We start from the raw sequence: 18,162 nt of genomic DNA on the forward strand, positions 1-18,162 counted from the left end.
ATTGAAGGTTGTGAGGACAATAACTCGATTCAATTCAGGTTGTGGTTATCCATTTCCTCATAAACATTTCTATTATAAGCTTAAACAAGATTTATTAATTTCACCATTTTTGGAAAGAAAATGCTCTTGGTGAAATCATTTAGCCTTTCTTTTTTGGTTGATTATTCCAAGTGTGTTGAGACCAGTATATTTATTCCAACGATTATCAACTAATTTAGGTACCCTTTGAATTGGTCATATTTAGAGAAAGAAGAAAAATATAATATTCTCATTTCAACTCCATTCTTCTTTTATCCGTTTAAGTTTATCTTAATCAACTGACAAATGACTGGACAGGAAAAACGAACATGATGTCACTGGTAATATTAATATATGTGTAAAACAGATTTAACATGGTGAAAACAATACATTACTGCTATCAGAAGATATTTCCCGATTTAATTTGATCGCGTCTTGTTCGTAAGTAAGGTAACAGAAAAACAAGTTTTCGTCTGAAATGGTCATTTACACACCGAAACTATCATTAAATGGTATATCTTTAGCATTGACTTGGTCTTACATTGCACGAAACAATTAAATTGAATTGATTGCCAGAAGTCATTCTGTTACAAACAATGATAGCTATAAGGCAAACAAAAAATATAACAAAAACTTCGCGGGGAAAAATATAATTAGTATTAAAGTCGGTTAATCACTAAATGGCCTTTTCAGTTAATTATTTTTTTCAAAGGTGCTTGTTGTTTGTCTGGTAATCTTTCTAGTGACTTTGCTTTTATGAAACTAAACTGATTTAAAGCTTTCAAATTAAGCATATTGTTTATATCATATGTGTATCGTATAAAAAGAGTTTATTGCAATGAAAATGAGCGGAACACGTCTAGAAGGTTTTTCCAAATCAATTTCAGAGACACGCAAAACAAGTTCAGTGATAGGTCACACTATGAACTTTAACGATTCTGATATCTTCACTCTGTTGCAAACAATTGTATGTAATTACATCCAGCCTTTGTCTATGTTGCTTGACTACGGTGATGAAAGTAGGAAAGAAACACGAGACACGATTAATGGTTCGCGTATTAAATGTTAACAGTTATTTTAATGTATCTTATATATATGCTGAAAATCTAATCTTTGATATGCATATCTATATAATTTCAGTTGGGAGGAAACAGCCATGTCCCAATCCTACATACAATTTAAGTTTCATTGGTGATTTGGTTGGTGAACACACAGAAATGCGTGTTGATAGTCGTGGATTACACATTGACGATAGCGGCATGTACTTTGTATTTATGACGCAATGTTTACGAACAGAAGATAGATGTATAACAAATCCAGTTCCTAATTTCAAATTGCAAATTCAGCTTAAAAGTACAGACCGAGTTTTAATACAATCTGACGTGACAAGAGCGGCCGGTAGTTTAGTTTTCCAACCGAATGCTTATTGTTTATTCACCAGACTTCAACAAAGAGACTCGTTGGGTATGAACATATCAGAGCACAAGTACTTGAATACGATGCTTGGTAGCAACGTTTTCGTCGCCTTCAAATTACACGATCCCAAGAAGAGAGGTTAATATACATTGCAGTAATTTACAATTTATTAGGCAATACTTAGTACACTATATAACAGATATTGTACTTGTCTTCTTATTATTATATTTTTACCTTATTTGTAATTGTATCTTTTTATCAAAAAGTGAAACTTTTTTGGAAATTTGCTTATAACAAATGTGTTTGTGGAGTTATATCTTCACATAATTTCGTTGTTTTGGTGTCATGGTGTGAAACGTTTCTGTGGTAATTCTACCTGTAGTATTGCAATTCCAGCACTCCCTTTTTATGACATTTTATATTTTTAGATTGATATCCGTTCAGTTATAGGTCTTATGACATTCACACTGCTATACACAATAATGCAATCGGTTAAAACATTATTATTTTTGGAGCAGAAAACTATGTAGAACTTAAAAAAAAAACATACAAAAACAAATTACTGTAATTATACTTATCGAAAAAATCGTGAATTGGAAACATTTCGTTTATTTTTAGATATTTGATTTCATGGATGATTAAACAGAGAATCAAATCTTTTCATTAGCAATTTTTACATTTTGTTGAAAATTTGAATTCGTGGTTTGACAGAATCACGAAAGTCGCACCAAAATGTATCTTAGTGCAGGCAAAGGACTACAGGTAGAATTGCCGAATTTCCGAATAGTGACCGATTACGATAAAGACATGTTAAAAAGTCAAATTATTTTTGAAATTCTTGATTCACGATATAAGCAAAATACGTAGAATAAAATGTTTAAATGTTTGTAAGTAAAAACCAAATATTGTTAACATTTGACCGTATTAATGGATTATTGACGGATTACACTTGTATTGCTCATTATCATAGTTCTTCGGTATTTGATGAAATCAACAGATTTATCAATCATATTGATTTGTCCATTCAAAATGGCAAATTTCGATTCATCCATTCGTTCACAACTTGCACGCACGCAGCATTGAGCATGTCTATTTTATGCTTAACGTTAAAAACGCATCATTTAAGAAAGAGGGCGGAAATGAAATGTCAGCTTACGTGTAGGTGACTAGGCAGCAAGAAAAGTGATCGTGGGAATGTGACATTCCACTTCACAACGGCAGTCTAAAAACGCAGCAACCACACTCTCAATTTACGGCAAAAACACATTACAATTTTTTTTCTCAAATTGCCATTTTTGAATCTTGTCGAGGGAGAAAAGTAATGGTAACTATTTGTTGTATAAAATAACATCTAGAGTAATGAAGCATCAAAGACAAAGGCAACAAAATCTGACCTTCAAATACGCTAAAAGATACCCTTTCTAACCATTTCAACGGTAACATGCATTTTATTGTACAACTCTATTACAAAACCTCGTCTACAGTCAAACCTACAACAACTCAGATGAAAGGATTTTGCAGTCTCTCATCGTTAGAAATTTATAACTTAGGTTCACTGTTGGCAATTTGAAGAAAGATTGTTAATATAAATGTATTATTTGCATATTCAAGGCAGCAGCTCAAATATTTTTTTCTCGTGCCTTTCTGTCCCACGATCACAGAAACAGTAATAGTTTGTCGAACCGAGATACGGAAAGGTTCATTCATTCTTTTTTTTCATTACACGTGCGGCTAACATGAAGCTTTTAAAAAGTAATTCACACTCTTCTATATACGTTTTAAACTCTTTATTACCGAAAAACATTCAGATTTTGTGGCATTCTGTTTTAACATAAAAATGTTCCTTTTTTATCCACTTTGGTATTATACAATTTTAAATATCATTCGATAAACTTGCAAAATTTATCCCATTTTTGCTGCAGTATTTGAAAACAATTTTTTTTGAAAACTTCACGTTCATCATTTTTTCTATTTTCGTTAACTTTTAATGAAAATATAAATTAGACATTCTTTCAAAAACACAAAATAAATAGTTAAATGGACTGACAAAATGTTTCGAACAAATCATGGTTTCTTTCAAGTTCTGACAAGAGCAGTATATATCCAAAGTTCCCTTTAGGTTTTTTTTCAATAAATTATTTTTTGAAATACTGCTTTCATACACTAATACAATGTCTCTTTAATTGCCACAGAACTGAATGATTTTCACATTTTTTGCTATACAGAGTTTATGTTCATACTGGTCCATGCAAATTGACGGATATGAAATATCCTATTGTGGCAGCATTTGAACTCTTTGAATTTTTATTTGTTATAAGTTGTGTTGATGTTTTTTTTTCGGTGGTTAAATTATATTATGCAGTTATATTTTACTTTATTTGTTCTATTAACAGATTTATATTCTTGACTGAATTCTAATAGTCTGAATAGGAAAATAGTAAATATCATTATAATTTTGGCAGCAGAAATCCAAATGCAACAAAATTAATTTGATTTTGCATTTGTTTGCTCAGCACTATATCGTCCTGTTGTTTTAGCAATTTTATTTACTGTAAATTCGGAAACTATTGCGCTGTTTTTATAGCAATATATGCGACCGACTTAAAATTGCAATAATACAAATTTGCATACAGGAACTTTCTAAATACGGAAGCGGCATTTTTCTCAAAATCGCAAAAATAAAAAATCAAATCGCATCTTCGACTACAATGACGAAATTGCAATAACAAATGAATGCAATAATTTCAGAATTTACAGTCTAATTCAAAATTGTTTAGTTTCAATAATTTGCTTCTTCAATTAAGGTAGATTATACATTTTTGAATTTTTCAAAAGTTTGGGGAAAATTTCAACCAATACAAATAATAACGTTTTATGACCGATTAATGCTATTTGTTCTCTGGTAAAATTTGCAGATGTAATACTCGCAATTTAAAAGGTATAGTCTGCCTTAACATTCAAAATTGTCTAAAGAGCAGTAGGTATGTAATTTTATAATTTTTTGTTCAGAACATCAATGTTGAAATGATGATTTTTGTTCCATTTTCCCTTGATTTTTTTAATCAATCGGACAGAGTTTTACATGAACTGTAAATTAGTTACTTTTTTGGATTCTTTTTTTTTTTTTTTTGAGGGGGGGGGCATTTTGATATGATTTTCAATTCAATTAAAATGTTTGGTTTTATTTCATACTTTCATTTTTAAACATACAATGCGTGTTGATAGCTTTCTGATGTATTATTCTCTTACATTTTTTAAATGCATTTTTTTAAATTAGACTTTAACAATGCAGCAAGTAATTATCTCTATATGCATAAAGATCAAATACATGAAACCATGGGAACAATTCTTACATATTTGCCTTTGTACCGTCTACAATACTTTGAGTAAAGTGATTTTAAAGCTCTGTCCGAACAAGTGATCTAAATTGATGTGCTTATTTGCGCAGCATTACCATAAACAAAATTCATTTTCATGACACAGAGTTGGATGTACGATTTAAGGGGCAAAACCACCTGGAGCATGAAGGAAATTTTAATGTTGTTTAGTATTATTTTGATATGAATCTTATAATACATTCAGAGAAAAAATACTAAATATTAATTTGAATGTCTTATTGTTTGCAAGCAAGTCTACTAAATAAACTAATGTTTGTCTTTAAAGAAATATACATTCCTACGAAATAGATAAGGCAGCATGGCTGAATTAAAACTTTTAGCGCAAATATTATTTACTCAAGTAATGATCCTTATTTTAAAAAAAAAATCTAAAATTAAGGCCACAAGTATGTGTATTAAGGATTTCATTCTCGTTGAAATCATATATATGCTGGAAACAAAATCACTCCTCTCGCGACGATAAACGAGGTTATCAAGCCACATGCTACAATAAATATGTCACGTGACTTTTTTCTCATGATGATGAATTCCTTATTAGCATACTTTGAGGATTTGTTTAACTTTCACCATAATTTTACATTGTATGATAACTTTAAGATTGACAATGCTTTTTATTTACCACCGATTCACATTGATGTATATAATCCTTGTATATAGTATTTGGAAATGAATTTGATGTTTGTGGTGTCACTGTGATGTTCATTTATCCTGTAAATTTCAGTTTATTATTATAGTTACAGTTTCACCTGTGTGAACAATAAACGAATCGAGTATTTAATTTTTACACACATGCAGTAGCAGAAAAAGCGGTGGTTGTATTTGTTGTAATGTATTTTTACACTATTCTTCAACAAATGGCTCCGATTGAATATTTTGAGCAGCTGTAAAGATTTCTTTTCTCGATTTGAAGATTGATTGTATTGTTTACACCTATTGAGCAGCTACATATATTTATTGTAATTAATTGTTTTTTTTGTGACCAGAACTGAATTATGCTCTTTTCAAAAATGTTTATCATGTGCGGATCGATGTTTTATTATGACGAACAAAGAAGATCGTCGACATTTGATAAGGGATTTTGACTTTTGAAAATTTATGAATTATGTTGATTTAATTTTTCTAAAATCAAAATATCTTTTATTGAGACTCGTTTTATTTGTTGTGACAGTCAAAGCATTAACTCAAATCCACACACAGTAAACCAAGATCCTCTGTAATCTATTTTAAAATTATAATTGTAGTTTTTGTCTCATTATTTCATATTGTAAATGTATTATTCAAATTCTCTATATTGCATTTTATATTTAACGTTTATTTCATTTTATTTTTTAAAATCAAAGTACAGCATCGTTGTAAATTATGAATATTTTTTTGTTATATTAATCCGTAGTAATTAAAAAAAAAACCTGTGTAATCGAATGCCAATGGAAGAAGGGGAAATTTCATTTTGACTTCGGTAATATAATTACCTATCTCAAGACCTACCTATTTTGTTCAACACCTACCAATTTAGGAAAATGATAGCAATTTAAGTCATTGACAACAACTTTCAAGATCCATCTTTTTCTGTTGTTCACGGGAAAACATAATTGAAATTTGAAATAGCAACAGTATTCTTCTTTTCATTTTACGCTCATAAAGAAAGATTTAACGACCCTTTACAATGTCTATACAATTACAAATAAATATCAGGATAACAAGAAATAGTTTGGGTTTTTTTTTTTTTTTTTTTTTTTTTTTTTTTTTTTTTTTTTTTTTTTTTTTTTTTTTTTTTTTGCGTGTGTGTGTGTTCAGGTGGGAATTGTTGGTTATTAAGGCTTATCAAAGCAATTTAAAAAAGAAACCTTGTTCAATGACAATAAACTACTACAAGAAACAACTTATGTGTAATATCTAATTTCTGAACCTTGTTTTAAAATGTTTACAATTTAAAAAAAAACGATTCGAACAAATCATTTTAAGCAATTTATTTTTAAAATTTAACGTAAATAACCGATTCTTACTGCAGTCCTTATATTTCCTTTTTACATATAACCAACAGTTAAATCCAAATAGGTAAACTTAAGTTCCGTTTCTTGATTTTTCAACATAGTTTCATTCTGCCTGATTTTACGATAAATGTAATTAAAACAAAGCTTTTCAATGACAAGTGCCCGTTCTATGTTGTTCTTTAAACATTCAATCTTAATAGTAATGGTTAAGCTAAAATCATTTATCGAGGAGAAGAAATTTTCTTATTTAAATTTCATCCACCATTCTATTTCTTCGGTAAATTGCTGCCAATTTGACAGTATTCGAAGACCCTCTCAAAAAAACACAACAGAGTTCATTGCTAGTTTCCTTTTTTTCTTTTGTTTATATTTTATGTGCCTTAGCCTGTCACTGTAGGACAAACTATTAGTTTTGCTGTCATGTATGCCCATTTGAAAGGTGGATAAATGAAGAGTTACTACACCTGTTAGTTTTGGACGATGCGTAATATTGCTTTTTGTGGCGGTTTTATGGCTTTAAATACTACAAACCCATAGTTTTCCGTCCTTCATTAAAACATCTGTCGTCATATAAACAAAACGTCCTAAACATAATATTAGACTTTAGTCATGACGTCATGATATGATTCCGCCAGTGACGTCAAGACTATCGTCGCATGTTAAGTTTACATTTATGTTGTGAATATGACGACTGAAGTACATCTCTAAACAATAAACTGGGCAAAGCAAGTACACTTTGAGTAAAGCAGCAAAAATTGTTTAGTTAACATTATACTCTTTTTAATTTTATTTTTATCTTAGCGAATGTTGATGCATGCTTGTATTTAAGTATGTTGTAAATACATTAGTATCACAAATTTTCTAGTTGTATCCTCATTAAAGGTTAATTGGTTGATTAAGTTATAGACATAATCATTCCTCTCATGCTATAAAAAGCTAATTAGGTATTTGTTAAAACAATTTGACCTTCCGGACACAATAATTTGGCTTACTATTGCTATATTCATATTTCGAAGTCTTATAAGTCTTGTCGTTTTAAGCCCCTTCGGAACTTCTAAAAGACAATATTACAGTACTAAATATATATATATACACAATTTTAAATCTTTCAAAAGCTCAAACAGCTCAATTATGTAGCCTAGTTGCAGGAACTTTCGTAGCACCATAAATGCTAATTCTAACAGGATTGATATACATTTTATGGCTATGAAATTCTTTCGAATAATGTTAATGCTTATGGAATTTCAATTTAAAAACTCAAAAATCATTTCAGTATAAGTTTTACTTAGGACTTTTAGAGTCATGTCATACTCATGTCAGTAGCCACTACTTTTTATGATAGAAAAGCATAATGCTTTTGTCATCCCAACATTAAGTGTATTTCCTATAAACTTGCATTTTACGCAGGATGAAAGTACTAGACGGGGTACAATGTCCAGTTGACACACATGTAGTATTTTTCTTTTGTTCATTATGTAAATAAATAAATAAAATACTTATTCTCTGTATATTTACATTTCTTCTGTTGTCCATTTTTATATATACATCTTGCAGTCATTCACACAAAAGATAAAAAAAAGCATGTTGGAAGAAGAACTGATTAAAGTCGAGGGTTATATCTGTTCTGTATTTATCGGTAGTAATATCAAGATAAATCATGGTTGCAACTGTAACTAAAACTGAAGACAAATTGCTACAAGTTGTTCAAGGATTTACACGTGTAGCAATGGAAAATACATAATCGACTTGTGCTCAACTACAATATCTGGCACACTGAGCATCTGCTTCCGGAGGAACGGTATTGTTACTTCTTTTATACCGAAATTAATATTCCGTGATGCATATGATTATTGGAAAAGATTTATACAGAAAGCTAAATATTGAGAAATATTGGCATAGCCTTATAATTTAATACTTTAACCCTCGATTTAAGATCGATCATATGCTCGAATAGTAAGATATCGCATTTATTCTATAGCACTTGAAACTTTAGGACTTCCAGACTGTATTTTGTCTCATATTTAACTTATTCCTGAAATCTGTCAAAGGTAAAACTCATATTAAGTACGCAGTAGGTGAAAAAAAACATATTTTTTCCAGATTTATTCGTATTCAAGGATACCAAGATTCGAGCAGAAATCAAAGAAAAATTTATTTCAAGAATAAAGACTAGACAAGGAAGCATACACATCAAAGAACAAAACAAAATAAAGTAGCAACCTAGAGTCTACTAACAACTTGGGGCATGGACCAGATGCACCGTAGGGTATACATGAATATTCTCTGTTGAGAGTAATCAAGGGAACCAAGGTTATAGCGGTAATCAAAAGAATGTAATCCATGGACAAAGACCAGACATGGAAAACAGAAACAAAGAACATAAAGTAACTAAAATCATACATACAAAGTAACAAAAGCAAATGAGCAACTCGGACTCCACTAAAAACTGGAAGCATGGACCAGGTGTTGAGCGAATTTTCTCATATAGTAATATTTGAACGTGTATATGTTATTTTAATCGTTTTACAGTCGGCATATGAACGTGAAAATCATATGTTGATTTTCCCATGGTAGCTCAATAATGAAAGTATACACACTCGTTCATTGCATCAAATTTAAAATGTCTACAAGATTGACATCTCAAATAAAAAAAACCTTAAATACACACTTATATAGTGACTTAAAAAGTAGTAATATTAAACGTTTGTATCAGTCTTTCATTACTTTTTTGGCCATATGATTTTTGAGCTGGGTAATGTTACTATGTTCCAATGTAATTATATCCAACTATGTAATTAGTATTGAAAATCGACGCAGATGATACAAATGGTAACAAGATAGACACTGCTACCATGATATCACAGTAGATTGATAATAACAGTAAGTCGATTTTATTTCAATCTCTCTACAAAATATCTCAAATTTTTTGGATACCTTAACTACAGTGCGCTTTAAAAATGGATAAACAAAATACGCTACAAATCGTCTTTCCAAATTACTTGCATTCATTCTTACAGTCAAAAATGGTTTTCAGTCTTATGACGACAATTGTTTTGGGAAGTAGAATAAAGTTTTATGTGTGTTCTAAAAAATCAAAAGTTTGGTTTGAAAATCTGTATTTAGGGTTATTATCCAAATACATCCTGTATTTTTTTTTATCACTTTACGTTACAGCTCGGCATCTGCAATTGGAATCTAGACACGGAAACATCATACATTGCTCCCATTTAAAGAACGATGAATCGACCACATAAAAATTTATGGTATTTGGCGGAAATTCTTAATTTGTCAGAAAATTATTCTAAATTGTCTCAAAAGATGTCAAAAAGGGTAATCAAGGGAACCAAGATTATAGCGATAATCAAAGAATGCAATCCAGGGACAAAGACCAGACACGGAAAACAGACACACACAACAAAGAACATAAAGTAACCAAAACCACACACACAAAGTAACAAAATCAAATGAGCAACTCGGACTCCACTAAAAAATGGGAACATGGACCAGGTGCACCGGCAGGGTAAGCGTCCTCTGCTTAAATGTTGAAATATTCTATCGACAACTTATTTCTTCACCTTATTTGACATGTTTTAAACCTATCACTAGTATACCAATAGTAACTTATTGTGCCTCTAAACTTTCAGATCTGTCCCGCTCTTATAGCCATTTGATTCAAAAGGAAAAATGAAAACGCACTTGGCCAAGTCCTGAATTTAACATCAGTTTATGCTATACATACAACTTTTTTCCCAAAACAACACTAGATTTTTTTTTTATCTCTATCTATGTCAGAACTTGTGATGAAGGACGCTAAAGACACGGAATTTTCTGCATTCTATCATGACATACTACTTGTTTGTTAGAGAGCAATGAATGTGGAAGACTCATAACGAAACTAGCAACAAACGCTATGACTTCTTCAACTGAAATTATCAATTTTCTAACATTCCTTAAGCACTGCGTATGAGTTTCTACACCACAGCTCATATCACTATATCAGAGCTTGCCGCATCTACACGAATTTTGTGTGCAGTGTTTAACTTTGTACAAATAACTCATCACTTCAAACGTTTTACTGTCGATATCATAAACTTGATGATCGTTATGGTGTAGACATCTCCATCACAGAATTTCAGTTTCCCACTTTCGTTCTAACCCGGATTAAATTTGCGGGTGTTTCTAGAGAACAAAAGATGGTTACCTTACCTGCATGCTTGGTCCATGCTATCTATTCAGTTTCTGTGTATATTCTTTTAGTTAAAGAGTAATCGAGGGAACCAAATTCCAGCAGAAATCTTGAAAAAAATATTCCAAGAGTTAAGACTTGTTTACAAAGAACATGAAATAACCACAATAACACATACAAAGAAACAAAAGTAATTGATCAGCCTGCAGTACTCTAAGAATTGGGATCATGGACCAGGTGCACCGGTAGGATAAGCGTCCTCTGCAAAGTTGTTCATAAAATGTCACGTCCGTCGTAGACAAAAAAAGAAAGAAAAATTACGACACGGTGAACAAATCGGTTATCATGGTGCAGATCGATACACCATAACAATCCACCAGTTCATGGTGACAAGCATAAAACTTCTGTAGTGATTACTTTCATCATGATGCATCATAACCCTTCTCAAGAAGACGAAATGTAATAAGTCTAGCACGGTACAAAAATTCCGCGTAGTATCGGCAAGCTCTGGCATAACGTATGAGTAGAAAAAATGATATGAATCAGATCAGCTATAAAGTCAGCCTTATAAGAGTGAAGAAAAAGGTCGAAGAGTAGTGGAACACAATGTGTTCCCATAGGAACGCCAACCGATCCTATGTTGAAAAACACGTCCACCACAATGGACAAATATCGTGTCGATAAAAAATTCCAGCATTTTGGCATCTTCCTTGGTATATTTAAATGATTTGAAATCGAGTCTTTTTATAAAGTATGGAGCTCTATCAAGTTCCACGTATCTATGTCTAGGTGTTCCGTCTTTGTGTGTTTATCAACGATGTATTATGAGTATGTGAAATAGTAGTATAAAGGGTTTATATATTATAGTTCTTGACGCTATTATATTCCGATAATAGTCTAGCCTTTCGGGTTTCCAGATCTTTCGAATTTCTTGATACACTTTGAATTGATACCACCACGGGAGTCACAAGTGTCGTGGTAAGACTTTAGACTCTTTGACAGCTGTAAGTATGTGTTTAATAGTTCCGATTTCTTGATCTACTTTTTCACCTAAATCATGAATATTCCATTCCCCCTTTCAATCATGGTCTCTTTGCTTTAATTTTCAATGTTGTCATTTATTTAATTATGTTATCACGAACATAAGGGCAGATACATTTCTGTCTCCAAAAATAAGGCACTAAAAAGACAGTGCAAGAACGCTTACTGGACGCGGCACATACTCTGTGCTCCCAAAAACCAAAAAAACTTTAAACGTTATTGTAGTTATGTAACATCTTTAAAGTCATTATTGCTTGTTAATGGTGTGTGTGTGTGTGTGTGTGTGTGTGTGTGTGTGTGTGTGTGTGTGCACTTTCTTCCGTTTCCTAAATATTGATTGATGTTTTCGTTTATAATACTCTATCGACTCCCTGGTAGTATTTTATACAACACTCAATTCGAATAAAATATATAGATAAAAAGATTTCAAATAAAATTAACAAACCAAGTTATTTCATTCAACGAATAAACGGTGATAAGTGGTTGTTCTAACAAGTTGATGCTTCCATAAAATTTCTTAAATAAGACACAGTTTGCGTACATAAAAAGTCAGTCACATACTCCGATTAATAGAGTTGAATAATAAAAAAATGGGAGTCAGATGCAAGAGCATGATAACTTTTAGAATACGTCAGTTCATTAGATTACTTAAGTATACTGGTAGTTTAATGTATATAACATGCACACAGACATAAGGTATGATAATTAATTTTGACTTGTTCATATAGCAGTTTTTGATCTGCCTTGATTAGTTATACTTTGTACTTGGTCCTGAATCTTTTCCAAATCAGCTTCTTCCCCATTACTTAGAAGGACGCTTTTCATTTTTCTTGGAAAATATTGGTCTAAATACAAATTTATTTTCTGTTGCCCTCGCTCGAGTTTCTTATTTTCTACTTTCTTCCTTATTTCGGTCATAATGGAATATATACTTTTCCTTTCGTCAACTTCGTCGTCTTCGAAATATCTGACAGCTTCCTTCGGGTCTGCTAAAAAGCCTCTGTTGCCACGCATCATCTTATCGAGCATGTCTGGCTTTTTACGTAGGGCAAATGTAACCGTCGGTCGAAGGTCTACTCGATACCTTTTCCGGTTAATGAAGAACTTTTTGTCAAATTCAACACTTTCAGTTCCTTTAAGGTGATCTGTTTTTGTTTTTAATTGAAGTAAAGAGGGCATACATGTAGCCGGACGTTGTTTCTTAATCGTTGGGCGACGAACTGTCAGTTGTTTTCTAAGAAGCTCCTCTAATGACTCAGTAGATTCCACGTCCTGTCTATATTTTGAATCAAGAGTCAAATGTCGTCTTTCGTTTGCGAAACGTTTTGCAGAAAGTTTTCTTTGTTTGTCACGGTAAATCTTTAACTTTTTCTTGAATACGTTTTGTTCTCGACATAGGTCTGCAGCTATCATATCCTTGTCGCTCTCAATTCGGCGCATTGTGAATTTGAGAACGGTTTCGTCAACATAGTTTTGACGTAGAACATTCTTGTTATTTCCAACATCTAATAGTCGCTTTAAACTGAATACACTTTCCTCTTCTCCCGCCGATGATATGTCAGACAAAAGCTTTTTTAAAAGTACGAAGAGAAAATTAGCATGTGTTAACAATAAGAATCAAGTTTTAGAGAGAAAAAAAAATACTATTATTCCAATGTACATCGATCAAGAACATTTGAGTTTGTGTGCACATATCTGTGTTTCATTTTTTTATTTTGATTTGTTTTATTTTGTTAATAATACTAATTCATGTTTAGAGTTTTTAGCACAGCATAATGATTAAGAATGTATTCCTTATGTGTTTAATTATGATAACTAATACACGCGTGATATTTGTTTTCGAGGCTAATACGTTTACATGAAAAAAGTGTTGTCAACCTATCATTCCATTTTCCAGGGTGTCAAAAACTAATGTTTTTTTTGTGTTTTTTTCCCGAAAATGTATGTTAATTTAAGGTAACTAACAAAGTTGTGTATATTCATAAACCCTTTTGAATTCTAGCTTTATCAATAAAGCACAAAATAGTGATACTTTTCATAATCCAATATGGCTGACTAGCAGTGTTTTTTTTTTCTCATTTTTTTTCTTTATTTTTCTTTCTTTATTTCTTTATTTATATTATTTTTGTTAATTTATTAATACTGACCTCTGCAAGGTTTTCGTTCGTACTTTTTTGGTTGTCATCTTTCTGGAATGAACCCGTAGAAGCTACAACCGACATATTCTAAAATGTCTAGAAAGAAGAACAAATATCAAGTTGTTTTATGAAAGGGTACTATAACGTTATATGATCCACATTCATGGAGTGTAATGGGTGTCAAAGTTACCAGCTCCGAAAAGCGTCCAAGAATTTCGAAAGGCTTGTCTGCAGAGGTAAGTAAAAGAGGAAATAAACGTTAAACGCTGCGTTGATCTAGTACAGCTTATGAATTGAATGTGTAGGTCTGTGGAACTTAAAATCTTACTTTGAATTTGGTTATAATGTTGCTGATGAGAGATTACTCCTTGAAACAAATGTAAAGCATATCGAAATTTGTAATACTAATAGGATTTATTTTATACTTATGTATTTAAAAAAAATTTGGTTTGTAACACACTATGGTATCACTTACGTCAATCGGTTAGCACTTCGTAATTAAAATAATCCAAGATAAAATAACGAACCAGTTCTTAATATCTGGATTTGCATCAATTAGAAATTAAATTATAAGGAATGTTTCTAATTTTAACAGGTTGTACGAAAAAACATGGAATGGGCCTGTTTTGCGTACTACCTCAAACATGGTTATTTTGTTCTAACAAAATAGAAAAATTCCTTAAATATACTTAAAAACGACAATGTGTGGAATTTCTCATGCTACAGTATAAATTTATTTTTTTATTTTAACAAAACAATTCACAAAACTACCGCGACAGTTATAAAATCGCAGTGATATTATCCAGCAATTGGGTAGTTATTGTATTTTCAATGTCTCTATCAATAACAGCGAGTAAATATTGCTCATGTGACCTTGAACACTCAACAATAAACTATAAAAACTATAAACAATACATTACAAGATTTGCAGCTACTCAAAATCTATCAAAACAATTGAATTATATGATCCGTGTGTCTTCATAATACATCAAAACTTACCGTTCGGTCTTGAATTGAGAAATCCGGCTCGATAGCATCAATTTTGTGAAAGTTGTTATTTTTGAATAAGAGCAATCCCGCTGATTGTTCTTTAACGAGATCGAATTGTTATTTTATATTGACAACCCATATTGAAATAAACAAAGTCTATTAATAATAAATTAAATTCACTGATATTGAAATTTCAAAATATTGATTTTTACCCAATTAGACCAGTGTCATTGTTTCGATGTGCAGTTGAGCATACAGAATTTCAATGTACTAATTAAAGTGTTGCATTTCTAGATAAGAGAAAACGAGACAGAATCAGCGCTGAACCGTTTCAAATGTTTCGTATGGAGAGAAATGTTTTAAATGGGACTGGTGTAACAGAATATTTTTAAAGGTCCCAAATATACACATAAAACATACCAACAGTTTCATATACCATTAGAAAAGATTTTTAAATGCTTGCTATTAACATGTGATCTAACCATACAAAGGGTCAATTTTGTCAAGGAAAGTTTCTTCTTGTCTTATATCTATGCGACATTGCATATTACAGACAGCAAAGGTTTAAACAAAACGTAAAAATTACTATGACACGAGGTTCGTATGCAGTTTTAATAAATCCCATACATAGAAAAAATGTTTCACGTAATAAAATATTTTGTATAATGTCATTAGTCATGTAAAACGATCTTAACTTTGGCTTTTATGTTATTATGATCTTATTGCCTTTTTGCGTAAACTTTTCCTGATAATAACATTAACTTAACGAGCGGCAGTCGTTTGAAAATCAATTATTTATGAAATGATTGCCACTGTCTCATTTATGAAAAGGTACATCACAGGAGATAGAGTATTAAAATATTTGTAAGAAACAACTCTTACCTCTTACAAAACAAAACTCAATGATACTCGAGACAATTTGCCCAATTGTATTTTACTTTTCAAGATCATACTCCGATACTATATATATGGACAGGTATGTATATCCATCAATACAGTAGTTGAGAAAATATTAATTTCAAATGGTGATGTTTTGAAATATAAACCTTATACATCTGCAATGACTTTTGAATATCATTTAAAGTCATGAGCCGTGAAAGTTCGGCAATCATTAGGCATTATAGAAACTTGAATATCTTTTGATAATTCAATGAAATGAGAATAGAATTACATTTTTACGGCTCTTTCAATTCACTTATTCAATCTTAAATTTAATTTTCATGTTAATACTCATATGATGTATAAAGAGAATACATTGGATCATTTAAAACTAATTTTAAATGGGGTGAGCTAGACATACATATATCATTTAAACTTGTGATACCCTTTTTTCATTTCTCCATTATGAAAATATTTATCCATTATGAACTTTAATATTTCCCACCAATATAATATTGATTTGTTCAAGAATTATATAATATTGTATTGATACTAAACATTTATAACTGAGTAAGCTGTGATTATGCACATACAATACACCCATATACTTCTACCTCTATAAACTAATGTCACAGATAAAGTTTCCATGGTTTGCAGGAAACCATTTCTATCGTGGAGTTGTGAGTTACTCTTACTCACCCGTGATTATTCCTAAGCCACTATTAATAGTAAAATAGTTTGAAAAAAAAAGAAGTGAAAACGGTTGAATGTAAAAAGTAATAACTTGATGCAAAATTTAGGGAAAAAATCTCAAAGAAGTTGTCGTGTTAGTACTTAATTCGAAAATAAATAAATGACATGAAGACAGTATTAATACCACTCACTGAACTCGATTTCAAAATACAGTTCACAAGGAACCTTATTTGAACTACTAAAAGTTGCCTCATGAATGACAGAACTTGCGACTTCGAGCTATAATATACCTTAACATTGTTCTTCAATAGGATCGAGTTGGCAGTGTCCTTATCATACATTTAAAGATTAATACATCTCAAACATTCAAATGTCCTCTTCACACAAGGCATCTAATCAAATATTTAAAGTGTTTTTTATGCAAAATAGATGACACTATCTAGTCGCCCATTCCCTGGCATTGGAAGAATTGAAATAAGAAATATCTGAATTATGAGATATATTTGGTACCAATTGTGACCGACTCCCCATTCGGAGAAGAAAATACCAGTTAGCTTAATAGCAAGGTGCAGTTAAGGACTATCTACTTTAGTAAAATTGTGTTTCTTAATAATTCTTATGGCAAAACTATCATGAAAATAAAATAACGAGTTATTAACTTACTGCGTGTATGACATCTGCTGCTACGGCATTATTCACTTTTCTAAATGTTATTTAGCAATGATATGCAGATTTCCAATGATAAATTTATATAATTTTAATCAAAACATTTACAAACACCTTACATTTCTGGTTTGTAGTATATGCTTTTAAATCACTCAGCTATCAAAATATTTATTTCACGTCGCGAGTTATGAAATCCAAAATCATAATGTTGATAAATGTTAATCGCATTTTTTTTTCGAGAGTGCATGTAAGTGTATAATTGTCTATTATAATTTTGGAGTTTAACCATTGCAATGATTCATAGTTTTTACTTATTTCGGTCATTCAACTGTCTCGTGAAGGTTAATTCGTTGAAGGGCCCCAAACGCAAATGTTTTACATATGTTGAAACACGCCATACAATTTAATGCAATCTTGTTATCCTGGGATAAATTGCATATTATACCAGCAGCCATCGAAATTATTTTTTTTATTTGAAGATCACTCTTGGTAGGTAAAAGGGAAAACATAGAATCATTATTTTTATTTTTTAAATGGATGAGTCAAAAAAAAATTTCTACAAATTTGGTGTATTTCTTTTTCATTTTTATCTTGGTCGAGTTGCGTTAGGTTGGGTTATGTCATGTTCACCTGTCCCACAAGATGTGTAATCATAAGAACTACAATACAAAGGTTAAATACATTTTTCAATTAACAACTTAAAATTAAAAAAAAACTTTAATTACCACAAACAAGCAAAAATAAGA

At 31.1% G+C, this 18,162-nt stretch overlaps 2 protein-coding genes across 6 annotated transcripts in view; one reads left to right on the top strand and one right to left on the bottom strand.

The window, feature by feature from the left end:
* LOC148625059 (uncharacterized) overlaps positions 1-8,331 on the top strand; it is a 29,005-nt gene extending 20,674 nt beyond the window's left edge. For both annotated transcript variants that reach the window (XM_088568270.1, XM_088568268.1), the window contains exon 5: positions 1,159-8,331. In XM_088568270.1, coding sequence (XP_088424396.1) covers positions 1,159-1,577 — 419 coding nt within the window. In that variant the 3' untranslated portion in view covers positions 1,578-8,331. The remainder of the gene's footprint in view (positions 1-1,158) is intronic.
* A 4,122-nt stretch (positions 8,332-12,453) lies between these two features.
* LOC148625060 (uncharacterized) lies at positions 12,454-17,543 on the bottom strand. Of its 4 annotated transcripts, none has more exons than XM_088568274.1 (3): positions 17,414-17,543; positions 14,198-14,284; positions 12,454-13,619 (listed from the first exon to the last, which is right to left on the bottom strand). In XM_088568274.1, the coding sequence occupies exons 2-3, from the start codon at positions 14,270-14,272 to the stop codon at positions 12,771-12,773; spliced, it is 924 nt and encodes a 307-aa protein (XP_088424400.1). In that variant the 5' UTR covers positions 14,273-14,284; positions 17,414-17,543; the 3' UTR covers positions 12,454-12,770. The 4 variants fall into 4 exon arrangements, with proteins under 4 accessions (XP_088424400.1, XP_088424399.1, XP_088424401.1 ...); XM_088568273.1 differs by lacking the exon at positions 17,414-17,543 and adding an exon at positions 16,061-16,217; XM_088568275.1 differs by lacking the exon at positions 17,414-17,543 and adding an exon at positions 15,391-15,434.
* Positions 17,544-18,162: the final 619 nt, after the last annotated feature.

Source organism: Perna viridis, chromosome 2 (genome assembly GCF_037379345.1).
Source record: "Perna viridis isolate PV_CMFRI_1.1 ecotype Kerala chromosome 2, ASM3737934v1, whole genome shotgun sequence".
In the NCBI taxonomy this organism is placed as follows: Eukaryota; Metazoa; Mollusca; class Bivalvia; order Mytilida; family Mytilidae; genus Perna; species Perna viridis.

Bases quoted from the DNA above. Each gene is read 5' to 3' on its own strand.
- LOC148625060 (XM_088568274.1), bottom strand. From the start codon at position 14,272: ATGTCGGTTGTAGCTTCTACGGGTTCATTCCAGAAAGATGACAACCAA. The intron at 13,620-14,197 runs GTCAGTATTAAT...CTTTTAAAAAAG, and splicing joins CGAACGAAAACCTTGCAGAG to CTTTTGTCTGACATATCATC.